The sequence below is a fragment of the Asparagus officinalis genome, chromosome 5, assembly GCF_001876935.1.
Source record: "Asparagus officinalis chromosome 5, Aspof.V1, whole genome shotgun sequence".
In the NCBI taxonomy this organism is placed as follows: Eukaryota; Viridiplantae; Streptophyta; class Magnoliopsida; order Asparagales; family Asparagaceae; genus Asparagus; species Asparagus officinalis.
Genome location: NC_033798.1, coordinates 72,297,106 through 72,311,541, shown reverse-complemented (window position 1 = coordinate 72,311,541; position 14,436 = coordinate 72,297,106). Strand labels below are relative to the sequence as shown.

The window sequence follows — 14,436 nt, the reverse complement described above, 5'->3', positions numbered from 1 at the left end:
AAATTTTCTATTAAATTGGTGTCAGACACAAACCCAATTTCAAAAGCTCCTCAAAAAATGACTCCAGCTCAAGCTAAAGTAACCTAAGGAACAATTGCAAGAGCTTCCTGATAAAGGGTTTATTAGACCCAGCGTTTCACCTTAGGGTGCACCAGTTTTATTTATGAAGAAGAAAGCTAGTAGCATGTGATTGTGTATTGATTACCGGGAGTTGAATAAGATAACAATGTGTAATAAATATTCGTTGCCAAGGATTGCTGATTTATTCGATCAATTGCAAGGAGCTCAGATATTTTCAAAGATTGACATTCGATCAAGCTACCATCAACTGAAGATTAAGGCCGAAGATATTCCAGAAAATGCATTTCATACCCGTTATGGTCACTATGAATTTTTGGAGTTACCATTTGGGTTAATGAGTGCACCGGCTTCCTTAATGAACCTCATGAATAGGGTGTTCAAGCCCTTCTTAGATCACTTGGTTGTGATAGTTATTGATGATATTCTGATATATTTAAAGAATCAAAAGGAACATGAGGAACATCTAAGGTGTGTGCTTGTGTGCTTGAAGCTCTAAGAAAGAAAAAGCTCTATGCAAAGTTTAAAAAGTGCGTGGTTCGATAATGTGTCCTTTCTGGGACACGTAATTTCAAAGGATGAAGTTTCTGTGGACCCTGCAAAAGTATAAGTTGTTGTCAACTGGAACCGACCGACAAATGTTCATGAGATCTATTGCTTTTTAGTATGGCGGGATACTACTGAAGATTCGTGGAAGAATTTTGCTAGATCGCCTCACCTTTGACTAGCTTGACGCAGAAAGAAGTCAAATTTATTTGGTCCGATGAATGTGAAAAGAGCTTTCAATAATTGAAGCAACGATTAGTATCTGCATAAATTCTCATTATACATGTTCCAGGAGAAAGCTTTACTATCTACAGTGATGCTTCTTGGAAAGGTTTGGGATATGCTCTCATGCAAAATGGAAGGATAATAGTTTATGGCTCTCGACAACTGAAGCCTTATGAGCAAAACTATCCAACTCATGATCTAGAGTTAGTAGTGGTAATCTTTGCATCGAAGATATGGAGACATTACCTTTCGGGGTGCAGTGTGATATTTATATTGATCACAAGAGTCTAAAGTATATTTTTTACTCAGAAAAGGTTAAATATGTAGCAAAGGAGATGGTTGGATTTACTTAAAGTCTATGATGTGAATATATATTATCATCTTAGAAAAGCCAATGTAGTTGCGGATACTCCTAGCTGGAAGGACACGAGTAACATAGGTGGTCTTATTACTCAGCAAAGATGCATCCTAGAAGATTTGGGTCGGCTGAGAATTAAAATTTGATGTCATCAAGCAGCCACTAAACTAAATAGCATAACATCAGAATGCAATCTACATTGATTGATAAGTTAAGACTACTCAAAAGGATGGCACACAATCGCAAGACCTTCAGAAGGGAGTTGAAACTAGTAAACGATTGGACTTTTCAATACATGAAGATGGATCTCTAAGATTTGAGAATCGACTTTGTGTTTCCAATGACCCAGAATTAAAGAAGAAGATTTTAAAGGAGGCCAATTGCTCCGGATATATAATGCACCCTAGTGGAATGAAAATGTACAAAGATTGAATGGAAATATACTAGTAAAACAATATAAAGAGGGAAATAAGCAAATACATCGCAGAGTGCGATATATGCTAGCAAGTGATTACGGAACTTTAGAGACCGACGGGATTGACTCAGAGTCTTGACATGCCTATGTGGAAATAGGAGAAATTTACTATGGATTTTATCACAGGTGATAGTGGATTGTTTGACTAAGTCCGCTCACTTCTTACCTATCAATATGAAGTTCTCTTTAGAAAAGCTTGCGAAGCTATGCATCAATGAGATAGTCATATTGCATGGAGTGCCAGTAAAGATAGTATTTGATCGAGACCCTAGATTTGTATCAGTATATTGGAATAGTGTGCATAAAGCTCTTCACAGTATGTTATGTTTTAACTCAACATACAATCCTTAGACAGATGAGCAAGCTAAGAGAACAATTCAAACTCTTGAGGTTATGCAGAGATGTTATATCCTTGATCTCAAAGGATCATGTGAAGAACATTCGTCATTAGCAGAGTTTGCATACAATAATAGCTATCAATCAAGTATTAAAATGGCACCATATGAAGCATTATATGGGAGGAAGTGCCGATCACCAATACATTGGGATGATGTTGGCAAGAGGAAACTTCTTCGACCTGAGTTGGTGCAACAAGCTATAGAAAAAAATCTACTTAATCCGAGAGCATCTTCACACTGCACAAAGTATATAGAAAAATTATGTGGATCGCAGGAAGAGAGACCTAAATTTTCAAGAAGGTGAACATATATTTTTGAAAGAATCTCCTACTCGAGGAGTGAAAAGATTTTGAATCCGAGGAAAGTTACGTCCAAGAATTGTTGGTGCTTTTAAAATTCTTCGAATTTTTGAAGTAGCATATAGACTTGCTTTACCGCCTTCTTTAGCTAGAGTTCACAATGGCTTTCATGTATCCACGCTAAAAAAAATTTATTCGAGGCTCGAATCAGGTTATCGAATTGGCACTAAGTGAGCTTTAAAAATATCTAAATTATGAAGAACAACCAGAACATATTGTTGATCAGAAAGAGCAAGTACCAAGATGTTGTACTATCAATTATGTGAAAACTCATTGGAAGAATCACATCGAAAGAGAAACAACATGGGAATTTGAGGATAATATGCGACATAGATATCCACAACTTTTTAAAAACCAAGGTACGTATTCAAGAAATAAACTTTATTAAAGGTGGGGAGGATATGAACACCCATCTTCAAAAGCAAATTCAAAATTGAATCTGCTAGTACACCCTCACAAAAAAATGTGTTTTATTATGAAAAATGTGATTCTTACTTCAATAGTGTATGAAAATATGTTATAAAAGTCAAAATGAAACAACTTAAAACCTCTATAAATTCAACCCATACTTGAGTTTTCCCTTAAAAAAAGAAGAGAGATTCTAAAAATAGAGGAGGAAGGAGAAGATCACAACGTTCCTAAAGGTGAGTCTTCTGTAACACTTATTAGACATTAATACACTATCTCCTTTGTCCATAATCTTTATCTTGCTTTTGCAACACTTAACTTTAATACTCTCCATGTGTACTAATAGTGTGTCACAGGGTAAGTCTTATTGCTTAACAAATCATGCAGAAATGAAAGAATGTGACGCTGCAGAATAAAAAAGAACTCTAGCAAAGGTAGACGAGATATGTAAGGTATCTCACACCACATCATTATTTTCATGCATCTCCTGCTTGGTCAAAGAATAAACTCAAGCCTTTGCCTGAGGACGTTGAACTATTGGAGGTGCATTCTAAGGTGGAACATTATTTAACTTTGGACAATCTGCAATTTTATGATCTTTTTGACCCCACCTCAAACAAGCACCAATCACCCTTAAACTATTCTTCTCATCATTTCCAGTCTTATCGCATACCATGCATCTAACCGTCTTCGGAGTGAAGGGTTGTTTTCCTTTAGATTCCGCATGAGGCTTTTTGTTCTGCCAATTTTTGTCATGACCTCCACAACCGTCTAATTAGAATCTCTTCTTCATATTGCCATCCTTGTGCTCCTCACTTGAAAAGATTTCCTTTCGCCTTCTCGATCACTAAGGCCTTCTTTAAGGTAGTTGCATAAGTAGGAAGCTCAAATGAGCTCACTTGTAATCCATATTCAGGCGTAGACCTTCTTCAAATCGTCAAGCTCTATCTTCCTTATTTGCAACAAATTGTGGTGCAAACTTAGATAAGTAGGTGAATTCTTTCCCGTACTCTGCTATAGTTTTATTTATTTTTTGCTTCAACTCACAAAACTTCTTCTCTTTCTGTTGATGAGCAGTCTTTGAAAAGTACTTTTCATAGAAAACATTCTTAAACTCGTCCCACGAAATTTGGTCAGCATCATCCCCAGAATTCTTTGTCGCATCTGCCACCAGCCATATGCACATCCTTTTAGCATATAGATAGTGTATGCAACCTCTTCTGCATCCGAGCACTTCATATAGGTGAAAACCTTTTCCATTTCAGTGATCCAATCCTCGACTATCATTGGGTCAGAAATTCCTTCGAAGGTAGGCGACGTTAGCCTTTTAAACTCCACCATGCAACTTCGTAAATGAGAATGTTCGACATTTTGAGGCACTTGTTGTTGTTGATTAACCTGTTGTTGTTGGGCACTTGTTGCTGTTGATTAATCTGTTGTTGGTTCTGCATCACTACAGTGAGAGCTTGCATTGTCCGTACTCTCACACTTGCATCTGATTGATTCAGTCGCAAATATGCATTTCTACCTCGATGTAATATGCATTTCTACCTCGAAACATCGGGAACTGTATGAAAAATTTTGTGACTTAAATACGTAAGCCCAAGACTCAAGTGTATTATCGATTCGTCAACTTTGATAGTGGTTTGAGCCAAATAGCGCGCTACACTCGATGAGTCACACAACATGCACCGCGTCAAGGCGTGACACAAACGCACACCAAAAAACCCAGAATTATCATGCACTATCCCATCTTAAAGGGATAAAAAAAACAAAATTATCATGCACTATCCCATCTTAAAGGGATAAAAAAAACAAAGTGTTTTGATTCGAAAACAGAAGTATGCATGAAATTCACAAACAAAAATCTGGATGTCACTCTCCTTACAGTTGCTGTATGATCCCCATTTTATCTTATCTTCCTCTGTTCGTCCACTGCAAGAGTCGTGATAAAGCAAATGTTGGTCTGTTACTTGCAGAAAACAGTTCATTAAACAAATGCATGGAAAGAAATCAATACCAGCTTATGAACAGTTGATATGTCTCGAATAATCCCCAATATTTTACGTCAAGCCTTGTCTGAGAATACATACAAGTTACAATATAAATTACTTTATCAACAGAAACACACGTTTAAAGAAGAAAAAGGGAATGCATATAGTCCACAAAAGAAATGTCTTAAAAGTCTCGTAGTCCTCTCGCCTTTTCTTCCCACATCATATAACCAAGTTGGAAGATAGTTGCACAGAACATGCAACTGCTACTTCTCTGTCTTGGAATTATGCCACCTGAATACCAGAATATAATAAAATATCAGTTTTCAACACATACATTTTGCCTAAAAGATTTTATATGTGGTAAACTGCTAGCACAAGTATTAGTAAGGTACGAGTTGTTAAAACAAATTATTACATGCACGATAGCATTCTAGTTTGATCCGGGAGGGGGGAACCAGATATTCCCAAATTAGTTTCAACTCGTCCGATAGGGGTATTCAATTATCCTATTTTCAGGAGAACATCACTAGGTCCATTGATGTGCTCCCAAATACATCCAACAGCAGGGTTAAAGAAAGGAAACTCGGTACCAAACTACACTAGCTTCTATATTTCCTCTCATTTTATTCTTCTGCCACCAATTTTCACTGAAAATGTCTCCCATAGCAGTCAATCCATGTCAACCAACAATGGTTTCAGAACCATCTGATACATATCATGTGAACACAGTGGCGTAGCCAGGAGTTGAGTTGGGGGGTTTCTTCTCTTAATACTCGTTAAGACAGCCATTTCTATAATTGCATTCTTCCGATAATTTCAAGGTTTTTATTTTGAGACAAATGATATGATCTTAACCTAGAATCCCCTAACCAAATATTATATGTGAAATGGTTGTTTACAGAAAAAGAAAACAGTGCTCTCAAATCTAAAAGTATAGTCAAAATTAATAAATCAGCTCCCACTAAAAATAATGACATCAAGCTGTTGTAAGAAGACATGAATAGTACACCATACCACAAAAAGCCAGTGCTCCAAACAGCTCAAATTAAATCAGCTCCCAAAATTTCATTAGAAGGAAAGGACAGTACACCAAAATGTATAAATCGATTTGAAAATTAGTGTCGTACCATAGATTTATGTACTACTGTATAAATACCTGGCCAAATAATGATGGTTTAGGAACCGAAACTTTGTCATTTACCTAACTACAGCTTTTCTTTAGTTTGAAATAAAATTATGTAACCCATGTTTTAAGATCAGTCATAAAAATTGAAAAAAAAAATATTGTTTTTTTTTGTAGTAGTATCAACATTTTTTTCCGTTATGAAGATTAGATTAAAATTCTTAGAAATGCTTGTCAAAAAATCACCTATTTCTTTAAGAATTTCATATATTAAATTTCTTGAAAATGCTTGTCAAAAAATCACCTATTTCTTTAAGAATTTCAAAAATTACCTTTTTCCATTATGAAGATTAGATTAAATTTCTTGGAAATGCTTGTCAAAAAATCACCTATTTCTTTAAGAATTTCATAGATTAAACTTCCATGGGACTTCTTTCATAAATTTTTTGCATGTTTTACATGAATGACTGAAGTCATTGTTAGCGTCGATTAAATACATTGCTCCAACCATTCTTTTCTTTGCTTCTCAAGCTACACCACATGCATATTAAGCCCCATTTTTATGTTCCTTACTAGATTGCACAATACATTCAGGACTGTGGTTTCATGATATTTCACACATGGCACTACCTATGCTTTGATGGCTTGGGGTCTAGGGGGGCATGTGCCCACACTTAAACCACCCCCTCCCCCCCCCCCAACACCAACACACTGGCTCCACCAATATGTGTGAACATGAAAGTAACTACAGTATTCTCCAAAACATTCAAGAATTCGGCATATAAAAGATTATGAGAAACTAATAATACTTGGCCTTAGGTATCTGTAACATGTTAATCTTCAAAACTTAAACATTCAAATATTAGCACAGAGCCATGTAGTGTCATTGCCTCGCTTAGGATTGTATTACAAATTAACATTTTTCACTTCAAAATATGAGCAAGCTTTTTCAAAATATTTATATTCCATAATTTCACAACTTCATCTGTTACCTAGTCAATCTATTTTCATTTTGAAATCCCAAGCCCAAAACTAAGTAATGCTTCATTCCTCGAGAAACAAAACCTAAAATCAGAATGCATAAATCTAAATAATGTCCTTCAGTAACTGCAAATTACTAATAAGAACCAAGAGCACTGAAATGGCACGAATCACAAATAACTAAGGCCTTATAATTGGAGAGGCAATTCGAATATCTTGATCTAAAATGAGAAACCACCAATAAGACTGATACGAGCGCTCAAATATTCTGTCAACTACGTTCATTCACCCAGAGTAGCAACCTTAAGGCATGGTTGTTTAAAAAAACTAAACGGTCGCCTCAACACCAAACTAACATTTTGAAGTTTCTTGAGCTACTGTAAGAAGCAACAATAGGTGCTTATATGGACAACAGCAGCATGCGCGCTCAAAACCTCAAGACATCCAAATATCAAAATGACATGGCCCACACAACCTATCTGTAATCATCCAAGTGGTAATGAGGATATATTCAAGTTTTTAACTTCTATTCCCTTTTTTCTATTTTATTTTATTGATGCAGATTAGTCCTGGCACCAGAAGGGGTCCTTTTGACCTATTGTACCATGTTTCTTGTGCTACTATAATGACCAATAATTGGTGCTCACATGGACAACAGCGGCATGCAGGCTGAAAACCTCAAAACATCCAAATATCCCAATGACTCGGGCCTCGCAACCTATTTGCCACCATCAAAATGGTAATGAAGATATGTTCAGCTTCTAACTTCTTTCCTTCTTTTTTTCAATTTATTTTATTGGCGGAGAATTAGTCCGTAACATGGTGCAAGAGGGATTCCTTTTGACCTCTTGGACACCACAAAGAGACTTAACCACAGTCCTATAGCAGATAAATATTCATGCAAAAGCGTAATTGATTATTTTAAAAAAGTGTGTAAACACAACTTTTTATCTTCTCAGCACATTGTTAAGAGCTAATCCTAGTATTTATGTCAACTGAAATTTGGACTAAAATCTAATATCCTTCACTGAACTAAGAAATGGCATGAATCTCATCAACAAGAAGCAAAATGAAATATTGATAAATGAAGTGTTTGGAAATTTTGTTTGCAATCTAGTTTGCATTTAATTAGAAAACGAAATGATTTGGGTTGTGTTGTGAGAAGTCCAAGATTCAAAAGAAAACAGACAGGAAAACTGGCCTTGAAAGAAGAAAGAGTTATTTGAGGCTAATTATTGTTTGTCGCAGACTTAAAAGTTAAAAGTTGCAGTGTTCTAGAGAGAAAATGACAGCAGTTATACTCGGGAAGAGAAAAACTGTTTAACACTGAGAATTTGGGATTGGATACAGACTTCTGGGAAAAGGAAAGAAGTATAAAGACGATTTATTTCAGCTAGAGAAAGGACCACCCACGAATTGATGTTTGAAGTAGCTAGTATAAGTTTATAACATTGAGAATATAAATTAGTTAGCCTAGAAATCATTCGAGTGTTAGTGCTTTCCCAATTCATATAGCTTTACATGGATGTTAATTGTAACATGATCTTATTAATCCCACAATGGATCAAAGAAATTTAACACAATATACAATGTTAGGACCAGTAAAGTTCGCATACCTATTTTCACTACATGTACAGTACCTGAAGCAATTCCCATTCCATATAGCATTGTTCCCAACCATAATAATAATTCATCAAATTGAATAAGACCAGTCTCAGGAAAAGAATGCTTGGCTCCTGCCTAGTAAAAGTTTAATATTGCCGAGCCTAAAAGTGCCTAGAAAACCTCAAATTTGAGAGGAGGCATATTATTTGAGCTTTTGTGCTGATGTTATCAAGTTACAATGTTGCTTAGCTAGATAGCATACAGCACATAGGTGAAGGGCACTAACAAGTAACAAGTGTAGTGCTTTTCCAGTGCATATAACTATACAAGGCTGTTAATGCAACATGACCTTATCATTTCCCACTATGTTAAAAGTTATGTTATCAGAGAAATAATAACAGTGAAGCTCCCCTACCTGTTTTCACTCCATGTGAAGTACCTGAAGCAATTCCAATTCTATATAACATTATTCCCAGCCATAATAATAATCCATCAATATCGAAAAAGACCAGTGTCATGAAAAGTAACTTTTTTGATGTGTTCTTGCCTAGTTAAAGTCTAATGACGAGCCTACAACTACAAGTGCCTAGAAAACCACAAACTTGAGATAGGGCATATTATACGTAGTTTCTTGACATACAAGAGCTGATGTTACAATGTTGCTTAGCTAGATGACAAACAGCACATAGGTGACCAGTAGTAACAAGTGTAAAGCTTCAGGTACCTCCTCCGCTGTCAAAGCTCCTTCAGGCACCTCCTCTCAAATCTCCTCTCAGCATCTACTCGTATTTACCTCTCAACAAAGCTTCAGCCCCACACCGCTACATCAACCTTTCACCTAACAAGCACCGCCAGCCCAAATCAGCTCCTCAAGCTTCAGCCCTCCTTTAGCCCTCCACTATCTCGACGCTGCAGCATCTGCATTGAGCTTAAGGTAATATCTGGAGCAAGCCGGACTGCTATTTATTTCTGTACTTTTTGCCACTATTTTACCGATATAGCCCCAAATACCCTTAGCAGTACCTCACCGCTACGCGACACTATTCGCTATCCCCAACCTTATAGTGTAGCAAGGTATGAAGGTTTCAATATTTATATGATAGGATGCAATTTGGAATATGCTATATCCAAAGAAATTCTTGTACTTTGCTGAGGAAAAAATTGAAACAACAAATTATACAAAATTATGCTAAGTACTAGATTTGAATGAGAAAATACTAGTAATTAATTTGTTAAGAGAGCAAGAGACGATCACTAGTAAAAGAAGTGTGGAGTTGGAGGAAGAAGCTAAGGAGAGAGACCCGGAAGCTACTTTGTAGCCGGCCCTCTCTCCCTTCTAAATCCTCCTCCCATCTCTCCTCAACTCCTCAATCATCTTCCTTACGTCGATCCTCAGCGACGCAACCCTATACAAGTAAAACATTGGCAATGACACGACCGTCCTTCATGAACCTTTGTGCATATCTCCAAAAAAATATCCAAACCAAACCATATATATGTGAAACTACCCCCTCACTCCCCCCAAATCTCCAAGAAATTCCCCAAACCAAACCCTAAACTTTCCCTTCCAAAACTCCCCAAACCAACCACCCCCTCCAACATGACGCCCAAATAACCTCCTTGAACCGATCTAACAACCCAATCAAAGTCCTCTGCCTCTTTCACTAGCTCAAAAATTCAATCTTTTTTCCAACACAATCTCTTGATCTACACTAGTTGTTAATGCGCTCGTCAAATCGAAATAATTGGGGTTTGGTAGACGCGGTGGGAGGGAGCAAGGTTTTAAATGTCGGATGTCGGGTTCATGTCGGACAGCTGAAATCCATGTCGGATAGCGAAAATCGGAGATATATTGGGGGACATGGACTAAATATCGGATTGCCATATCGGGTGATGCGCATATGTATAATAGCATGTCCTAAATATAATCTAAGCATTTCTAAATTCAATATAAACATACTTTATAAATTCTAGAGGCGACGCCGGCGATGGGTGGATTCAGACGTCGCAGGGAGGCAGTACCAGTGACAGGACGTCGTAGGGAGGCAGTGCCGAGGCTCTTCTTCTTCTTCGTCTGCTAGGGGTCCTTCGGATGAGTCACCGACCACCCACTTCCCTTTATCTCGACGACGGAATACCCTATTACCCTTGGGTTTGGTTGGGGATAGGATTTCAGGGCACAACGGGAAATGGACGACGAGGGGCCGAGATGGAGGTAGGAGAAAAGCGTCGTCGTTCACTAAAAGAGTGATGGGTTCCCAAGTCCGTTGCAGCCCTAATTTTTCTCTTTTTTCTATCGGGTTCATAAAAAATCCTTAAACATGAAAACGGGTCAAACAGGTTTGATTTTTTATCACTAAACTCAAACCCAATAACAAAAAAATAGATCTAAAAAAAGGACATATCGGTCGATTTTTTAAAGCTAAAACATCGGCCGATATGCCCGATATGACCTCGATATTTCTGATTTGACCCTGAAAACTGACATACGAGTTGAACTCCCATGTTGTGTCGCTCAATCCCTCAAACCAACATGTCGGCCAACATGTCGGACATGTCGGACATGTCGACCGACATTTAAAACATTGGGAGGAAGAGAAAGAGGTGGTGGAGGACATGTCGACCGACATTTAAAACATTAGGAGGGAGAGAAAGAGGTGGTGGAGATTAGACATTTTTGGGGGGGAGATGATGGACTGAGTGGTGCAAATTGGGGTTTAAGGTTCTCATTTGCAGGCTTTTAGAGGAAATGAAACTTTTAAGAGTTAACGAGAGCTCCACGGTAGATATGGACGTAGATATGAACAGTGCTTATCTATAGTGGAACTTACTTAGTTTTAGTATATAGTAAAATTAGAACATGGGAAGTGAGAATAGAAATAGCTGTTTATTATGAAGGGTTAGTCCGAACAGTTAAATCTGCCAAGAAAATGGCACAAAATCATGAATTTAATAGAAAATTTCAGTTATCTCTGTAACATAGAGTCGTAGACAAACAAACAATTACACGTACAAGCACAACTGTTTCCAACCAGGCAGGCTGTTATTATAGATTGACATCAAGTTTCAAATGATTTCTTAACAATATTTTGTGAAGCTCCATCACGCTCTCCAAGTAGAAAGGTGCAAGTACCCAGAACTGCTGGCTGAGAAAAAGATTCTTCACTAAGCCAGTCACTTGTAAGGAACTTCTGCCAGAATAAATCGTACATTTAGTTATGTGCAACAACCCACGCATGCCTAAAACCCATTCCACACAGACTTTCACATAGCTTTCTGAAAAAAGAATCTGCAACTTCTTTCCTCTCAAAAGGTCCATGAAATTATGATGATACTGTTCAATTTGACCAAATTCGTCCTACTAGCACACCCATTTGCTATACTGTCATGCCTTCAAGCAGAATCACTGCTTCATATGCCAAACTGTTGTCATTAAATCAGGCCAATAGTCCAATATCGTGAACTGAATTCCACGATAATGAACTAATCAAAAGAAAGCTGTGACGCTCTTTTTTCATTGTACTAACTAGACTCAACCTCCACAATGAATGTAAAGATACCAACATTGCATATTCATACTTAAAACCCTAATACATAGCATGTCATCGAAGTGCAAGCCACTAGCTTTTGTTGGTTCCCACTATTTGAAACCAGTATAAAATACCCAAAAAAAATCAACAGCATGGATGACCTAATAAGCTACAAAATACAGACATTATGTTTATCAGAAAATAAAATTAAAGCTAAATAGAAAATGCAAAGTAACTAGAAAGATTACACTATACAAACCCAACGGCAACAAAAATTAAATGACATTATCCTAGGGAGAAAGGAACATGCAATGTGAAGAGTCTCATTGCATGTTCCTAAGGTTTAAGTAGTTGTGCACACAGGTAAAGTGTACTGGGGAATGAGATGTGCATACCTTGAAGATGAATAATAAGGTGCATATAGATTCTGGAGACCATAAGGTAAAATCAGATAGGAATTGTAGGTGTGGCAGGAGAAGTAGATGTGTGGCTATCATTTGCAAGACCACCCTCTGTTACTCTCTCACTATTTGGCTGCATCGCTGAATAACTTTCAGAACTTTGCTGGTCAGAATTACTAGCTGTTCTACTTTCTCTTGTGTCCAGACGCTCCATCATTCGTGAAACAGAAGCAATTCCAGCACTAACCTCCCTTTTAACTTCAGAACCAATATCTGCCACAGAAGTATTACGTGAAAACAACCTCTCCTTCCATCCCCTTGTACTTTTTGTGATAGAATCTTTATATCTGATGGTCAACATAAAACAAGTGAATTGTCAGGCTTTTATTAATGTTCTTCTCTATTCAGAACCATTTCGCATCAAGACCAAATTTAGGAAGGTATGGCTACCTCATTGAGACAGCATTTAGGCGTGATTTTAAAGATTCAGAAAAGGACTGAAAGTCTGATGGTCCAGCTCTGTCTTGACCAACTGGAGTAGTTTGTCCAGCAGAAATCCTGTAATAAAATGGCCGATCAAACATTATTCTGTACAAGGAGAAATATATTAGTAGCCAGAAAGCCATTTACAGTATCAATAAAGTACCGCGTATTTAATATAACAGGCCTATTGGCACCACTAGCCCCAGATGGCAAGATAGCAACTGGATCAGCTTGACCCACATTTACATTTGGGACTTGAGGCAAGGGTTCTTCTTCAGTAGTAGTAATTACTGTTGAAGCACTAGCAGCAGCAGTTGATGGCTCATTGATACCTCTAGGAGCAGAAGAAACAGAAACAGAACCAATAGAAGGGGTATTCGGATGTGATGAGAAGACCAAAAACTGTGGACGACCTTGAGTTGCTGATCGGCCTCGTTGCCCTTCTCTTCTAGGAGCTCTTCCCATTGCTGCTGCTGCAGCCAAGTGTTGCATGATGCGCTCTTCAAGTTCCCCATCATTTACACCAACTGGTAACTGTAGTGATTTCAAAAAACAAAAGTATCGTAAGAAACTACATACGAACTTATCATGTTGAGTCCTCAAAAACAATCGAAAGAATATAGTACCCACATGCTGCAATTCAAAATCTCCAAGTGCAGGGTGATGAAAAATAGTGGTATTCCGTGTTTGATTGGACCTAATGTTCCTTTCACGTTCTACACCCTCAAATAACTCTTGGCTGACATGGTTAATATAGCATACCACGCCAACAGAAAAAAAAGTTAAGTCATGTCAACAATAAAAAATAAAATGAATGGAGGCAGAAAATGTAAAAACCTCAGGGGATCCTTCAAACTGATAGGCTGCCAACACATAGGGCACTGGGAGCTCCTCTGGCACCTAAAACAAAAAAAATTCATAATTTACTTCTATGCAAGGGAAGAAAGGAAAATAAACTGACATTTAAAGTTGGAGAATAGCAGCTGGATCTCAAACATTACAACATCCCATCAGCTCAACAAAAGTATATCTTATTAGTGAAGACAAAACTAGGCGGTAGTGCCCATGGTACAACTATGGAGAACTTTAACCAACAATCAATCGCGATAAAGGTTGAAAAACTACTTAGCAGAATCATATAGCTCTGCAAGTTCCAGAAGTTACATCTTACATTTCCAAAAATAACACATAACTTAGTAGTAAGGACAAAATTAAACAAAAGCAAGTTGTAGAAGTTGGTCTCATTTGACACTGAGCGGTTATTACCACCAACATTATGCATACAAAGATTCATTAATTGCTCTGATAAAAAAGAACATCTTACATTTCCAAAAATAACACATAACTTAGTAGTAAGGACAAAATTAAACAAAAGCAAGTTGTAGAAGTTGGTCTCATTTGACACTGAGCGGTTATTACCACCAACATTATGCATACAAAGATTCATTAATTGCTCTGATAAAAAAGAA

At 37.4% G+C, this 14,436-nt stretch overlaps 1 protein-coding gene across 1 annotated transcript in view; it reads right to left on the bottom strand.

Moving 5' to 3' along the window:
* Positions 4,853-14,436, bottom strand: part of LOC109843847 (E3 ubiquitin-protein ligase RHF2A-like) — a 14,654-nt gene continuing 5,070 nt past the window's right edge. Inside the window, 6 exon segments of the mRNA XM_020412810.1 lie at positions 4,853-5,135; positions 12,479-12,831; positions 12,935-13,042; positions 13,131-13,501; positions 13,598-13,706; positions 13,805-13,867. Coding sequence (XP_020268399.1) covers positions 12,531-12,831; positions 12,935-13,042; positions 13,131-13,501; positions 13,598-13,706; positions 13,805-13,867 — 952 coding nt within the window. The 3' untranslated portion in view covers positions 4,853-5,135; positions 12,479-12,530.